At 44.1% G+C, this 12427-nt stretch overlaps 1 protein-coding gene across 1 annotated transcript; it reads left to right on the forward strand.

The window, feature by feature from the left end:
- Positions 1-4057: 4057 nt before the first annotated feature.
- On the forward strand, positions 4058-10126 carry DNAJC28 (DnaJ heat shock protein family (Hsp40) member C28). The gene is made up of 2 exons (XM_063346345.1): positions 4058-4283; positions 6134-10126. Exon 2 carries the CDS (start codon positions 6187-6189, stop codon positions 7297-7299), a length of 1113 nt encoding a protein of 370 aa, XP_063202415.1. The 5' UTR covers positions 4058-4283; positions 6134-6186; the 3' UTR covers positions 7300-10126.
- The last annotated feature ends 2301 nt before the right edge of the window (positions 10127-12427 follow it).

Below are 12427 nucleotides of genomic sequence, written 5' to 3' on the forward strand. Positions count from 1 at the left end.
TGAGGAGTCCTCCAGATGGATTAGAGTTCTTCCTTCAGCTCCTGCTTCAGACCCCAATGATTTCTGATCTCCTAAAGCTAAGATATGGGTGAGAGGGTGCAAGAGGCAGACAGACCTGCATGCTGCCCTGTCACCTTTTATCCTCCTATTTAACAGGAGGATCGCCAGCAGGATCCCCTTAATGCCACCGCCCTTCGAAACAGACCTCCCCACAGACTTCAGCAGCATGGACCATTCTCCTCTCTTTCCTCTTTCCCTAACGACAAAACTCCTCCCCACCAATCAGTCCTACAATGTTAACAGTATTCAGCCCTAGGGGGAAAAAAAAAGAAGACACAATGTGGTATCGAGAAGTTGAGATGATTGCTCAGTTCCCATGTTAAGAGCAATTTTGTATCCTCTGACAAGTAAAGAATCTCAAAGACAACTTGTAAAAATAAAACATAGCTTTCACGGTCTACAGCTAAACAGCTACAGCTAAATTCAGTTAAAACCTGCTCACGTAACTCCCACAGACCTATTCATTGTACCGGAACATATCCTTAGATGTATATATAAATGTTATTTTAATATCTAGTGCACACTGAAATTGTGACCCCCTTAATTACTACCATTTTTACCTTTTGAAGAAATCTAATACTAGCAGTGCCAGAGATACAATGTATAATAGGTGTTATTTTATTCTGGATTGGTTCCTAAACCATCCTCTTCAACAGCCTAATCCTTTCATGATAGTATCTAAGATAATTTGGTTAACATTTAGCAAGCTTGCAACGCTACCACTCTTCACCAAAAATGAAATTAATATATCCCAACATAGCACTGCACAGTATTTGTGTGTCTTAAAGTCAGGCAACAAGAAATAAAAAAATACATTAATAGAAACACAGGCCAATCCTTCCACACCACTAGAACCATTTTTAAAGGAAATCTGCAAAGTTTGTTTAAAAATTCTACAGAATTAACTGCTTATGTACTGCTAGACAGATGCTGTACTGGAACCTCTCAGTTTAGAGAGACATGCCTGCTACAAGTCTTAAGCATCACTTACGTATAGACTGCCTTAGATTTGCAAAGTCACAGTTTCACATTTTCTACCTGTGACTGAAGAGCAAACCACGACAAGGAAAGAAGAGTCCTATTTCTTCCAAGACAAAACAAGAATAAAATTTCCTCTCTTGTGCAAAAGTTTTTGGAATTTTTTTCTTATAGTCTGTAGGCTGTGACAATTCAGGTCAGAACAGAATTTATGCAGCCCTGAAACGTCTCTCTGCTACATGACTGGCCAGAAAAAGATAATTTAAACTTGCGTTAATTCCAACAGGTCAATTTGTCTTACAATTATTTAACCAAATTGTTTTCTTACATGATGAAGTGAATATGCAGCAGAGAAATACAATATACAGGTAAATTTCCAATATAAAATTCTGACTTTTACAGAAAGTGAATTTGAAATTTAAAAAAATACAGCAAATCATTATGTAATGAATAGAAGAGAAAAGCTCTCTGAAACGATGTATTTTAGTGTTGTTTATTCACCAAGATAGCATACTGGCAAAGCTGTAACAGGATGATGTGTCAGAGTATAATGCTGGAAGCTGTAAAATGAAGCAGTTTGCTCTACGTGGTTGTTGCTTCCTTTCAGCTGTCAGTGCCACCATTTCACTGGCTGGATATGCAGCATGCTCAATCACACCCTGATGTCAAAAGAATATGGTTTAAAAGTTGCATAAGTGCTTTGTGTAAAATTGTAATAGAACTTTGATTGAACTTTAGCTGAACTCCTGAAATTAAAACTTAATTGGGCCTTTTGCACCTGGATTAGATGCAGAAACAATTAATTGAAAGTTAGATCAAAGAAAATGAATTGCTGAAGGATTACTGTATCAAGAGCTTACTGAAGGGGAACAAGGCCCATGGAGGGAGTACATTCCCGGTCTCTGATCTAAGTATGGGATGACAAGACGTAGAGTCTTTGGAGTGGAGTCTAGATAACAGTGTCTAAGAGAAGAGCCTTAGGAGGTTGTAATACTAAAATGCACACCCTCTTGTAAATAATGAACACAGTAATTAAGGGGAACTCCCAAAATGTTTAAAACATTAACTTGAACACACATGTACGATGAGGGATGGTACAGGAACTGTAGCTCATCGATCAGCTGTATCGTATCACTATAAATATTGGATTGTCAGAAATGTGCAGCACGCTGGCTGCTGTTAAATGCCTGGCACATGATTCTGCAGACTTGCAATAAAGACAAATATTTCAACTCAGTGTGTTGATTGGTTTTTGCACACCGGGTGAAGAACTCTTATTTAGGGACAACAAGCCCACTAAGTACCATTAACAAAAAACACAACGTTTTTGTTTGTTTGTTTTTTAATAATAGTCAGAGTGCTCAGGGACAGAACAAATGATTTGTCTTCCATCTGCTAGGCCTGCATCTGGGTCCTCCTTTCCAGGCTGAGGATGAGAACCGCTTTTTGGCTTGGGGTTTCTTTAGCTGAAGTTGCCATTCCCCGACAGCCAGCTGATGCCATGCATGGAGGCCGCAGGAAAACCTAACAGGCATTACCTGCCCTGCAGCAACACAGCAGAGGCTGGGAGCCCTGGGTCACTACAGGTCTGGCACTGCCTTTTTGAGTGAGGCCAGTGAATGCCAGCTTACTCCACTGCTTAACACGGCTGCTCAGAGGCCTTCAGAGCATTTTGACAACCGTGTTATCGGCAAGGATGTTATAGATTGAGGCCCAATAATTGACAGGAACCAGTCCAATTAATCAAATTAGTTTATTAAGCAAGCGGCAGCAAGCAAAACAGCGCTGGGCGGCCGGGGAGTCTTTGCTCCGCCAACGGCGCACACCCACTTCCCGAAAGTAGTTGATTATATACTCTTCTGGTTCCCGTATATGTGTCAATCCTGGTATATTCTGTGTCTGAGCGACGTGTTGCTAGGGGGTCGGTCTTGTCCCGCCTCCTGATGGTCGTGAGGCTGAAGGCTCCTCATCTTTATCAGTGTCCTTGGGGAGACTCTTTCCAGCTTATCTCACAACTTAGCTCTTCCCTTTGAAGTGTTAAAACACACCAGATGCCTGTGATTTAGGCCTTGAGGTATCAAAGTGCACCAGATAGCACACTGGATGCCTGCGATTTAAGTATGTGAAGAGTCGAAACAGTGTAAGGGTTTCACCAGCCTTTAAGAAAGCCTGATTTGATTAACAAACATGATTCTATTTATTACAAGGAGAACGCTGTGAGAGCCCAAGCCTTTGTCAGGTGAAAGCTGCAGGGGAAGCTGTGACACAAGCCTGTGAAGCAGCAGGGGAACTTTTCCTCTAATAAGGTGGAACTCATTCAGGAGAATGAAGGCTAAAAAGCAGTTAAGGTCTACATGTATAAGCGTACATCTAACAAAAGATTTAACAGAATCATACGACGGAAGGTTGGAAGGGATCTTAAAGACCACCTAATTCCAACCCCCTGCCATGGGCAGGGACACCTCCCACTAGACCAGGCTGCTCAAAGCCCCATCCAGCCTGGCCTTGAACACCTCCAGGGATGGGGCAGCCACAGCTTCCCTGGGAAACCTGTTCCAGTGCCTCACCACTTTCACAGCGAAAAATTTCTTTCTAACATCTAATCTAACTCTACATTCTTCCAGTTTAAAGCCATTACCCCTTGTCCTATCATGACATACCCTTTTAAAAAGTCCCTCCTCAGCTTTCCTGTAGGCCCCCTTTAGGTACTGTAAGGCCGCTATAAGGTCTCTGCGGAGCCCTCTCTTCTCCAGGCTGAACAGCCCCAACTCTCTCAGCCTGTCCTCATAGGAGAGATCACTATTTTTCATAATAAAAACCGTGCCTTCCACAAACCCTCACCGAGGGCCGTTGGCGCCACAGCCCCACCACAATCTTCGACGCCGCCGGGCCGCAGACCACCACCCTCCCCCGGCCCCGCCGCACTGCGCATGCCCCAGCCGCCCGGCCCGCCACGGCCACCCGCGCAGGCGCCGTGGCAAACCGGCCCTTCCGCCTTCTGCCGGTCGGCGGCTACGGCAGGCTTGGGGCTCCCTCCGCTGGCGAGCGGCGTGGGGGCGGGCCGGCCTTCCCGCCCGCACATGCGCCCCCGCTCGGGCGCTCCTCCTGCCGTTAGGAGACGTCCTTGAGCGAAGGGTGAAAGCAGTCGCCCTTCCTCTTCCTCCTCTGTCGTTGGCTCTTGCCACGCCCCCTCGGGCCTACCTCCCTGTGCGGGAGGGGGAAGGGCGGGCGGCGGCAGGGAGCAGGTGAGGCGGGGGCCAGTGGGCGGCGGGGCTCGGGGCGAAAAAGAGCGTGTCATGGTGCGGGGAGTCCTTCCCCCCTCGCCCAGCCCCACAGAACGGCCGTTAAGCGCGGGGGGGGGACACGACACACGAGATGCCGGTAACTGCGTTCCTCGGCCCTCCTGTGGCGTATCGCCTCAGGGGCGGGAGCCCCTCCTTGTCCCCGCAGCCCGCGCGGGGCGGCGGTTGGGGGGCAGCCGTTGGGGCTGTAACGGCAGCGGGGAGCCGCGGAGGGGAAGGCTGACTCCTCCGACAGCCCCAGCGCGTGTGTGTGGGGGGCGGTAGGGGGGCCTTGTCCGCCCCCTTTTTACCGAGTCGCGGTGGGTAGAGCCGAAGTCAAACGGCTGGGGAATAACACCCACACCCACCCACCCACCCACCCACGGCAACACGGCATCCTTTGGTGCCGTGGGCTGAGAGCCATACGTAGCGCTCGATACAGTTTGTTTTTAAGCACAAATACATTCAAGTCAAGTCTACAGAACTATGAGAGAGTCTGCTTCCAGTCAGTATGTTGAATTTCAAGAGCGTATTCCTTGATCTTTCCATTTAAGTATTAGTTATTTGGAGTTTTGTGGCCGTATGGAACTAAATTAGTATCTTTGCCAACCACCTAGAAGGATAGGTATACTCTGTATCATAAACTAAACAACAAAAAAAAAGCCCTACAAAAATACTGATAAGGTCCATTATAACAACAACAAGCTGATGATTTAATACCTTACCTGGATCAAAATAAACTGAAAACATTCAGGATTGATCCAGTCTTTCATCCAGTCCCAAGCACATCTGCTTTCCCTTCTCTTCAGGTGCGTTAGTGTAGAAGGGCAGTTTGGTATATGCAGAACATATAAACACTGTCTATTCCTTAAGCTTAACCTTGGTTTAACCTAGTTTTATGTTTGGAAAGGAAGTCAGCAAAGGCTTTGTTGCAGTCACTGATGAATCTGCAAAAGGAGATTCTTGAGCACTGTGTATGTGGCATTTGTCGTAGGATTTTCATTAATAAGGAGGAGTTAGCTGATGTGTAAAGTGTGTGCAGTTTGTATGATATTTTTCTGCCTTTGATTTTACGGGAAGACTTAACGTTGTTTGCTGAAGGTGTTCCTTTTGCTGTTTCCCAGAATAATTCAGAAGCACTGATATACCTGACAGAATGAGATACTGTCTGCTATTGATCTGATCTGATCTGTTTATAACCTTACCTGGCACAAGTGAAGGAGATTGGCCACTAGGATGTGAGAGCCCGGCTGGGATACAAGAGTTAATCTATATGAATCTATAGAGTGCTACTTCAGTTATTGCTGTGAAATACCAGAAGGGTACTGTAATGAAACCATTCAAGAATGCACCAAGTAGTAGATCTTAAGGAATTGATGTATGTGAATAGAAAATTCAGTTAATGGCTGAATGTCATTGTACAGAGGGAAAGGGATAGATTTGTTTCTGTAGAATTACCGCTCAATGTGAAGCATATTTCCAGTTTACATTGCACTGAGTTTGCAGAAAGGCAATAAAGCTTTGGCCTTTTGGGAATTCTGCAGTGCAAAAAAACCTATCCTACTGTTGCTATACCAGGAGAAAACTATACTGTGAATTAATTTTCATTTACATTGTAATACTACTATAAAATAGTAATTAATAAGAAATGCAGATTTTTATATTAGCCTGTAAAAGCAAATAATGTTGTATTCTACCCTGAAATTTTGTAGCGATTTCTTTAAATAATATAACAAGTTAAAGGTAAGACTTAAATCATGTAAGTTCTTTTGAAAACCATGTTTAACACAATTTTTATAAAAATGTGTTTATAGGTCATTGTTTATAATGTAGCTGCATCTGAAGAAATTGAAAGTGGCTTTGTGTCATGCTGACTAACAGCATAGGGCATCATTTAATGGTACGTCAAGCAATGATTCCAAGAAACCTGAAGCCGTTGCCCTACATTTGTGGCAGCAGAATGTTGTCGGGTTACAAACCAAAAAGGAATGTCAAGGACTCTTACAAAATTCTGGAGCTTGAGGAAGGTTGTTCCCTTGATGATATCAGAAACTCGTATCGAAGTCTTGCCAAAAAATACCATCCAGACAGCGGTTCTGCCACAGCTGATTCCGAAGCATTTATGAAAGTAGAAGAAGCATACAGGGTCGTGCTGAGCGATGTGACGACCAAAAAGAAATCAAATGAGAACAATGAGGAGGAGGAAGACCAGTTCAAACCAAAAGCACCGCAGCATAGACACTACTTGAGTTTTGAAGGCGTTGGTTTTGGGACCCCAAGCCAAAGAGAAAAGCAGTACATGCAGTTCCGAGTAGACCGTGCTACTGAGCAAGTGTTGGAGTACCGGAAGCAGAGACTTGAAAGCCAGTATGCTGGGACTGACCTAATGAAAGCCAAAGATGTGAGGGAGAGCAAAAAGGTGAAAATAACGCAGGCGGTCGAACGGTTGGTTGAGGACCTCATCCAAGAGTCGATGGCGAAAGGAGACTTTGACAACCTCAGTGGCAAAGGAAAACCTTTGCAGAAATTTTCTGACTGTCCACATATCGACCCCATGACTCACAACTTGAACAGGATTCTGATAGACAATGGGTACCAGCCAGAGTGGATCCTGTTGCAGAAAGAAATACGGGAAACCATTGAGCGGTTACGGAAGAATATAGTGGCATCTAGAAGTCAGCTTGGAGGGCCAATGACACCGTACAGGCAAAAGCAATGGAATCGTATTTGTGAGCAATTTATAGAAGATATCAGGAAACTAAACAAAAGAATCGACAACTTCAATTTAGTCGTTCCTATTCTGAGCAGACAAATGGTGCACTTCAGTGCAGACAAAGAAATTGTTCGAGCACAAAAGACTTACGAAGCACTGATGGAAAACAGAGAGGCTTCTAATTCAGACACAAAGGAAAATGAAGTGGAAAATGTTAAAAGGTTTGGGTGGAAGTCTTCTCTATTTAAGTGGTTAAACCTACATTGAAATAAGATAATACTAATTCATCTGTCTCGTCAAAATTTTGAATGCACTTTATTAATGAAACTTGTAGCACTAGAGAAATTTCAGGTACACTGAAGATGTAAAATCCAGCTGTCCACTGTTACACCAGTTAAAAGGAATTGGGTTGTCTGATGTGCATTTGCAAGTGCTTAATTGATTTATTTGTAAATGTTGTTAAGAAACAAATAAATTCAGTTATCCTCTTGCAGTTCATTTTACTGCTGCTTAAAATTAACACTTCACTTTAGCGTAGAGTTTAATCACTTAGAGTCTGTTATCAAAAGGTGAAACTGAGGCATAAGAAAAACATGTTAAGGACAAAGTGGAAGTAAAAGTCTCGCTGTGCCCTGTTAGTTCGACCTTTATCCTTTCTTATTTAAATGCTTACAGCTCATAAACTGTTTCATGCTTTTTTTTAAAAGTGCATTCATCTCTTCAAGGTTAAATTAAATGGGAATGAAGGGAGGGTTCTGGATGTCTGGACTTGGACTGTACATTCTGCAGAAGATTCGTTTTTGGATCTGGCTTTTAACACACAAGGTCTCAGAAAGCACCTCAGCAAATAAGGAAGACTGGCCAAAACTGTACCCCAGTCACAGGGCTTTTGGAGGCAAGAGGAGAATGGAATATTAATTTTCAAAAGTAATTGCACCATTTAAATATCTTAGAATATTGGCATTAAAGAGCTCATTGTGAAATACTGCTGTACTATTAAAGTTTCTGTGCAATGGCTTGGAAAAATCTCCATGATGCCAGGGATTTATTTATCTTCAGTAACCCCTCAGCTCCCCACACAATTTGATTTTCCTGGGGGACTTTGCCTTTGAAAAGGTGCCACTGGATATATCCGTTTCTGTGCGGACCCCCTTCCTCACTGATGCCCCCGTGACTCCGACTGTCACTGTCTCTGCATGTGCAGGAGTTGTGCTGTGCCCTGCCGGTCTGTGGGAAGGTGTCCCGCAGGCTCTGGTGTGCCACGGAAGGGGGATTTCCACTCTTCAGGAGTTTCAGAAATGGAAGCTAGATAGATGATGGTGGCAACCACCGTCCTTTGGCAGATGACCCAGCAGCAGCAGAGGCTGGGTTTATGGGTTTACTTTTTGGGGAGATAATGCTGCATGTGCTCCTTTTGATCTCCGTGCTCTTGCTCAGATAGATAAAGTCTTGGCGTGCAGGCAGAACATTATTTATGTTTGTTGGCAGAATGGGTTAATTGAAGTATCATTTGTCAGAGGGTATTGTATAATCTAGTAATATAGTTGAATATAATTTATGTATTGATAAATGCTATGGGTTTTACCTGTCACTGAGCTTTCAAGCCTCTGTGAAATGGCAAATAAGTAATAATGGCAAGGTGTTTGTCATGTTTTAGAGAATAGAGTTAATCTTGGCTTCCTTTTTGTAGGAATTAAGGTGGTAAAAGTGAAGAGAATGGCGTTATGTGCAGGCTGATCTGTTGCCCCTAGGTCAAGCCACTGGGGTGCTTGTGCTGTGCCCTGCCCTGGTGTTAGCTGAAAGGATTAGATCGTGGCTATTAGTTCCTTTCTGCCGAGATTCAGTTAGGAGGCAGAGGTATATTACTGGTGCATCGGTCAGTTGGGGCAGCCAGTAATTAATGTCATCTTCAGCGGCTCCCCAAGTTTGCAAAGATGGTAAGATATAATGGGTGCCTTGCAGACACAGGAGTTAAGTCCTCAATAGTGGTGAAGCGGGAACAAAATGTGTGTGTGGTCTTGATCTGCCATATAAGAAGCCCCCATCTAAATGCCTGGGGAGAAAAATCAGGTTCCATGGCAGTCCTCTGTGTCTGGGGTCTCAGTAAGAGCTCAAATTGCTGTCCTTTCCTTTGATATGATTAATTGAGATCATGGCGTTAGACCAGGCAATACCAGAAGACTTTGGCCTCATAAGCTTTTCACTTGTTTTAGCAGCTGCGTGTATGAATGTCTGTTTATTTCAATAACTTATCTATGCATTCTTGCTTTTAATGACAACTGTAAATTAAGCATACTTTTATGGAAGTCCTTTGACTGACATAGTGCTCTTAAAAAGATCAGATTTTGATTCTCATTATGATCTACAGGAATTGGATCTGCATTGCTGCTTAAACTAATCCAGCGACAGATTTAAAAAGAACTAATTGCAAATCAAATTCATTGCACAAGAGTAAATAGAAACCAGATTGCAGTAAATCCAGCTTTGATGGAATCCACTTTGGCTCACAATGAAGATAAGTATCAGCAGTTTAAATGTTTAAAGTTGCAGTAATGGATGAGTCATCATAGCGAGTGATTTTTATGTTCCTTTTAAAACTCATTGGTTTTAAATGGAGTAGATGTGACTTGACACTCAGCACTTTAAATCAGCCGTATACTGTTGTCATGAAAAATTGCCAGGCACAAAAACCCACTTCTTCAACAACTACAGCAACGATGATGAAAAAAATAATTTAAATTTTTATTTCCCCCAGGTGTGTGGAGGAGTATATTTTTGCAAGGCTGGTCTATTTTTTTTGTTGCTCTGAGCTCACAAAATCTTAAGAGCAGTATTTAGTCAGTACTTCTAGAACAAGTAATACCAAGTACTGCATACGAATTGAAAGAACCCAGAAGAGAATAGCCTTCAGAAGTAATTTTTCTGTCTGACACTAGACTGTTAATTTGAATTTGATGGCTGTTACCTTATTGCTGACCTCAAAAGGATGAAATCATTGCTGATTCCAGATACAAATACATGTTGCTTATTCCCAGAAGTCCCTGTGTTTTGGTCTAATTACTCTGTGGCTTGTGGCTTGTAAGGCTTATCTAGATGACATCTTACTATGAAGAGAAAATATTGTTATTTATTATTAAGATATACTAATAGAAGTATCAGTTTTTCTCAGTTTAAGGAATCTGTTTCTTGCCCAACAGCCTGATGGCTCTTGCAAGCACTATTAGCAAGCTATACAATTATACATGTTTGTGCTTTCCAATAAAAGGAAAAGACACACAGCTGTAGGCTATAGAATCATAGAATGGTTTACAGTTGGAAGGGACCGTAAAGATCATCTAGTTCCAACCCCCCTGCCGTGGGCAGGAACACCTCCCACTAGACCAGGCTGCTCAAAGCCCCATCCAGCCTGGCCTTGAACACCTCCAGGGATGGGGCATCTACAACTTCCCTGGGAAACCTGTTCCAGTGCCTCACCACCCTCACAGGAAAGAATTTCTTCCTAATATCTAATGTAAATCTACCCTCTTTCAATTTAAAACCGTTACCCCTCATCCTATTGCTCCACTCCCTGACAAAGAGTCCCTCCCCATCTTTCCTGTAGGCCCCCTTTAGGGAGGCCGCTATAAGGTCTTCTCGGAGCCTTCTCTTCTCCAGGCTGAACAACCCCAGCTCTCTCAGCCTGTCCTCGCAGCAGAGGTGCTCCAGCCCTCTCATCATCTTCGTGGCCCTCCTTTGGACTCGCTCCAACAGGTCCATGTCCTTCTTGTGCTGAGGACTCCAAAGCTGGACACAGTACTCCAGGTGGGGTCTCACGAGAGCAGAGTCTGAAGTAAAGTCTCAGGCTGTCTTATAAACTGAAGGGTTTCTGCGTATGCTGTAAATGTTCAGGCTGCTGAATATCATTCTGTTTCAGAGTAATAACAGCTCTCGGGATACAGGTGGAGTTATGGAGAAGGCTTGGAGGAGAAGGAATAAAAGTCAGGAGAAGCAAGCGCAGGGCATGCTCTAAGGGACAAAGACAAGTGGTAAATTTTATTAGTTGGAGAAGCTGCCACTGTGGGGGAGAAGGGGGTGTGTGGCATCTCCCTCAAAGGTGTTGTGTTTCCCTGGGTGTGGTGACCACACAGTTTACCTTCCTACAGCTGAGCTCAGCCAGTGAGCAAACAGAAAGGTGTGTGTGCACGCGTGGGGGTGGGAGGGGTGATAGGAAGGGCCCAGAAGGGAGAGAGGAGATTCAGGGGAAAGCAAAGAGCGTGTAATGCTTCCAGGTGAGGGTGAGAAGTTGGTGGCACACACGTTTATAGGAATTAAAGTTGGTGAGTGGATACATGTGAATTACTATCAAAAAAGGCTATGGTCCTCTTCAATGAGCACCAACTTTTTCTTTATGGTATGGTGCTGAGCATCACGAGTAAGAAACCACCATTGCTATTGTCCTCTCTGCAGTGGATAACCTGGGCCAGATAAAATGAGAAAGGAGGAGCTGCTTCAGGAGAAGACCATGGCTTAGCTCCAGAGCTGGTGGAACTGGCTTGACATAGGGCAGAAAGCAGGATGTATGAGAACCATCTTCTAAATCCTATAGATTTTATTAGATTTCCATGCAGAAACGGGGAATGGCCTACCCAAGGATGTTGTGGTCATGGAAAAAGCCGTGTAGAACACAGTGAGCACGTATAACTGAAGGAAAAAAGGAGGGTAATGGAGAGTAGACGACTTGGGGTACAACTCCTAAATTTGAGTGGGATTTCATGGGGTCACAACTTAACTGCTGTTTAACGAGAAACTGAATGTTCTGTTGCCATTTGGTGCCTCTTTATGGGCCTGTCTCACAGCGACAGTGCACCTTTTCTGCCTTAGGGCCCCGTGTTCCTCTTCGTGAGCTGTCTCCTTGGAATGCCTTCCTCTTTTTTTGTTTATCCGGTTCCACTCTCAGATTTCTACTTCTCGCTTTTCACAGGCTGACTCTGCACTTTTTTTTTAATGTTATCTGAGTGTGAATGCTCAAGACCAGACGGTTACTAACTTCAGTACTTAAATTCATCTGCAGTGTTTTGGCATAGTATCTCTAAAATCTTGACATCCAATCTTTTGTAATTCTGTATTTTCTGAGGAGATGGTGCTTCCTGGAGGTGCCTGCGGTTCTTGGGCAAGGGATGGTCCGGAAAGCCAGAAATAGAGAAGTGAATCCTGCCTGTGGGAAGCGTGAACAGAGTCCAGTGAGGGTCAGAAATTTTGGGTCAGATGGCCTGGTTTTGGGCACGCTCAAAGCCACGTCTCAAGCGGACGCCTATTCACGGCCGCTTCGCAACCGAAACGTTCCGAAAGGCTTTCCCGGGAGAGATGCCGGGACGAGCAGCGGAGGGTGGGGCGGGGTGGGCGGGGCCATACGGGA

Source organism: Chroicocephalus ridibundus, chromosome 1, assembly GCF_963924245.1.
Source record: "Chroicocephalus ridibundus chromosome 1, bChrRid1.1, whole genome shotgun sequence".
Lineage (NCBI taxonomy): Eukaryota > Metazoa > Chordata > Aves > Charadriiformes > Laridae > Chroicocephalus > Chroicocephalus ridibundus.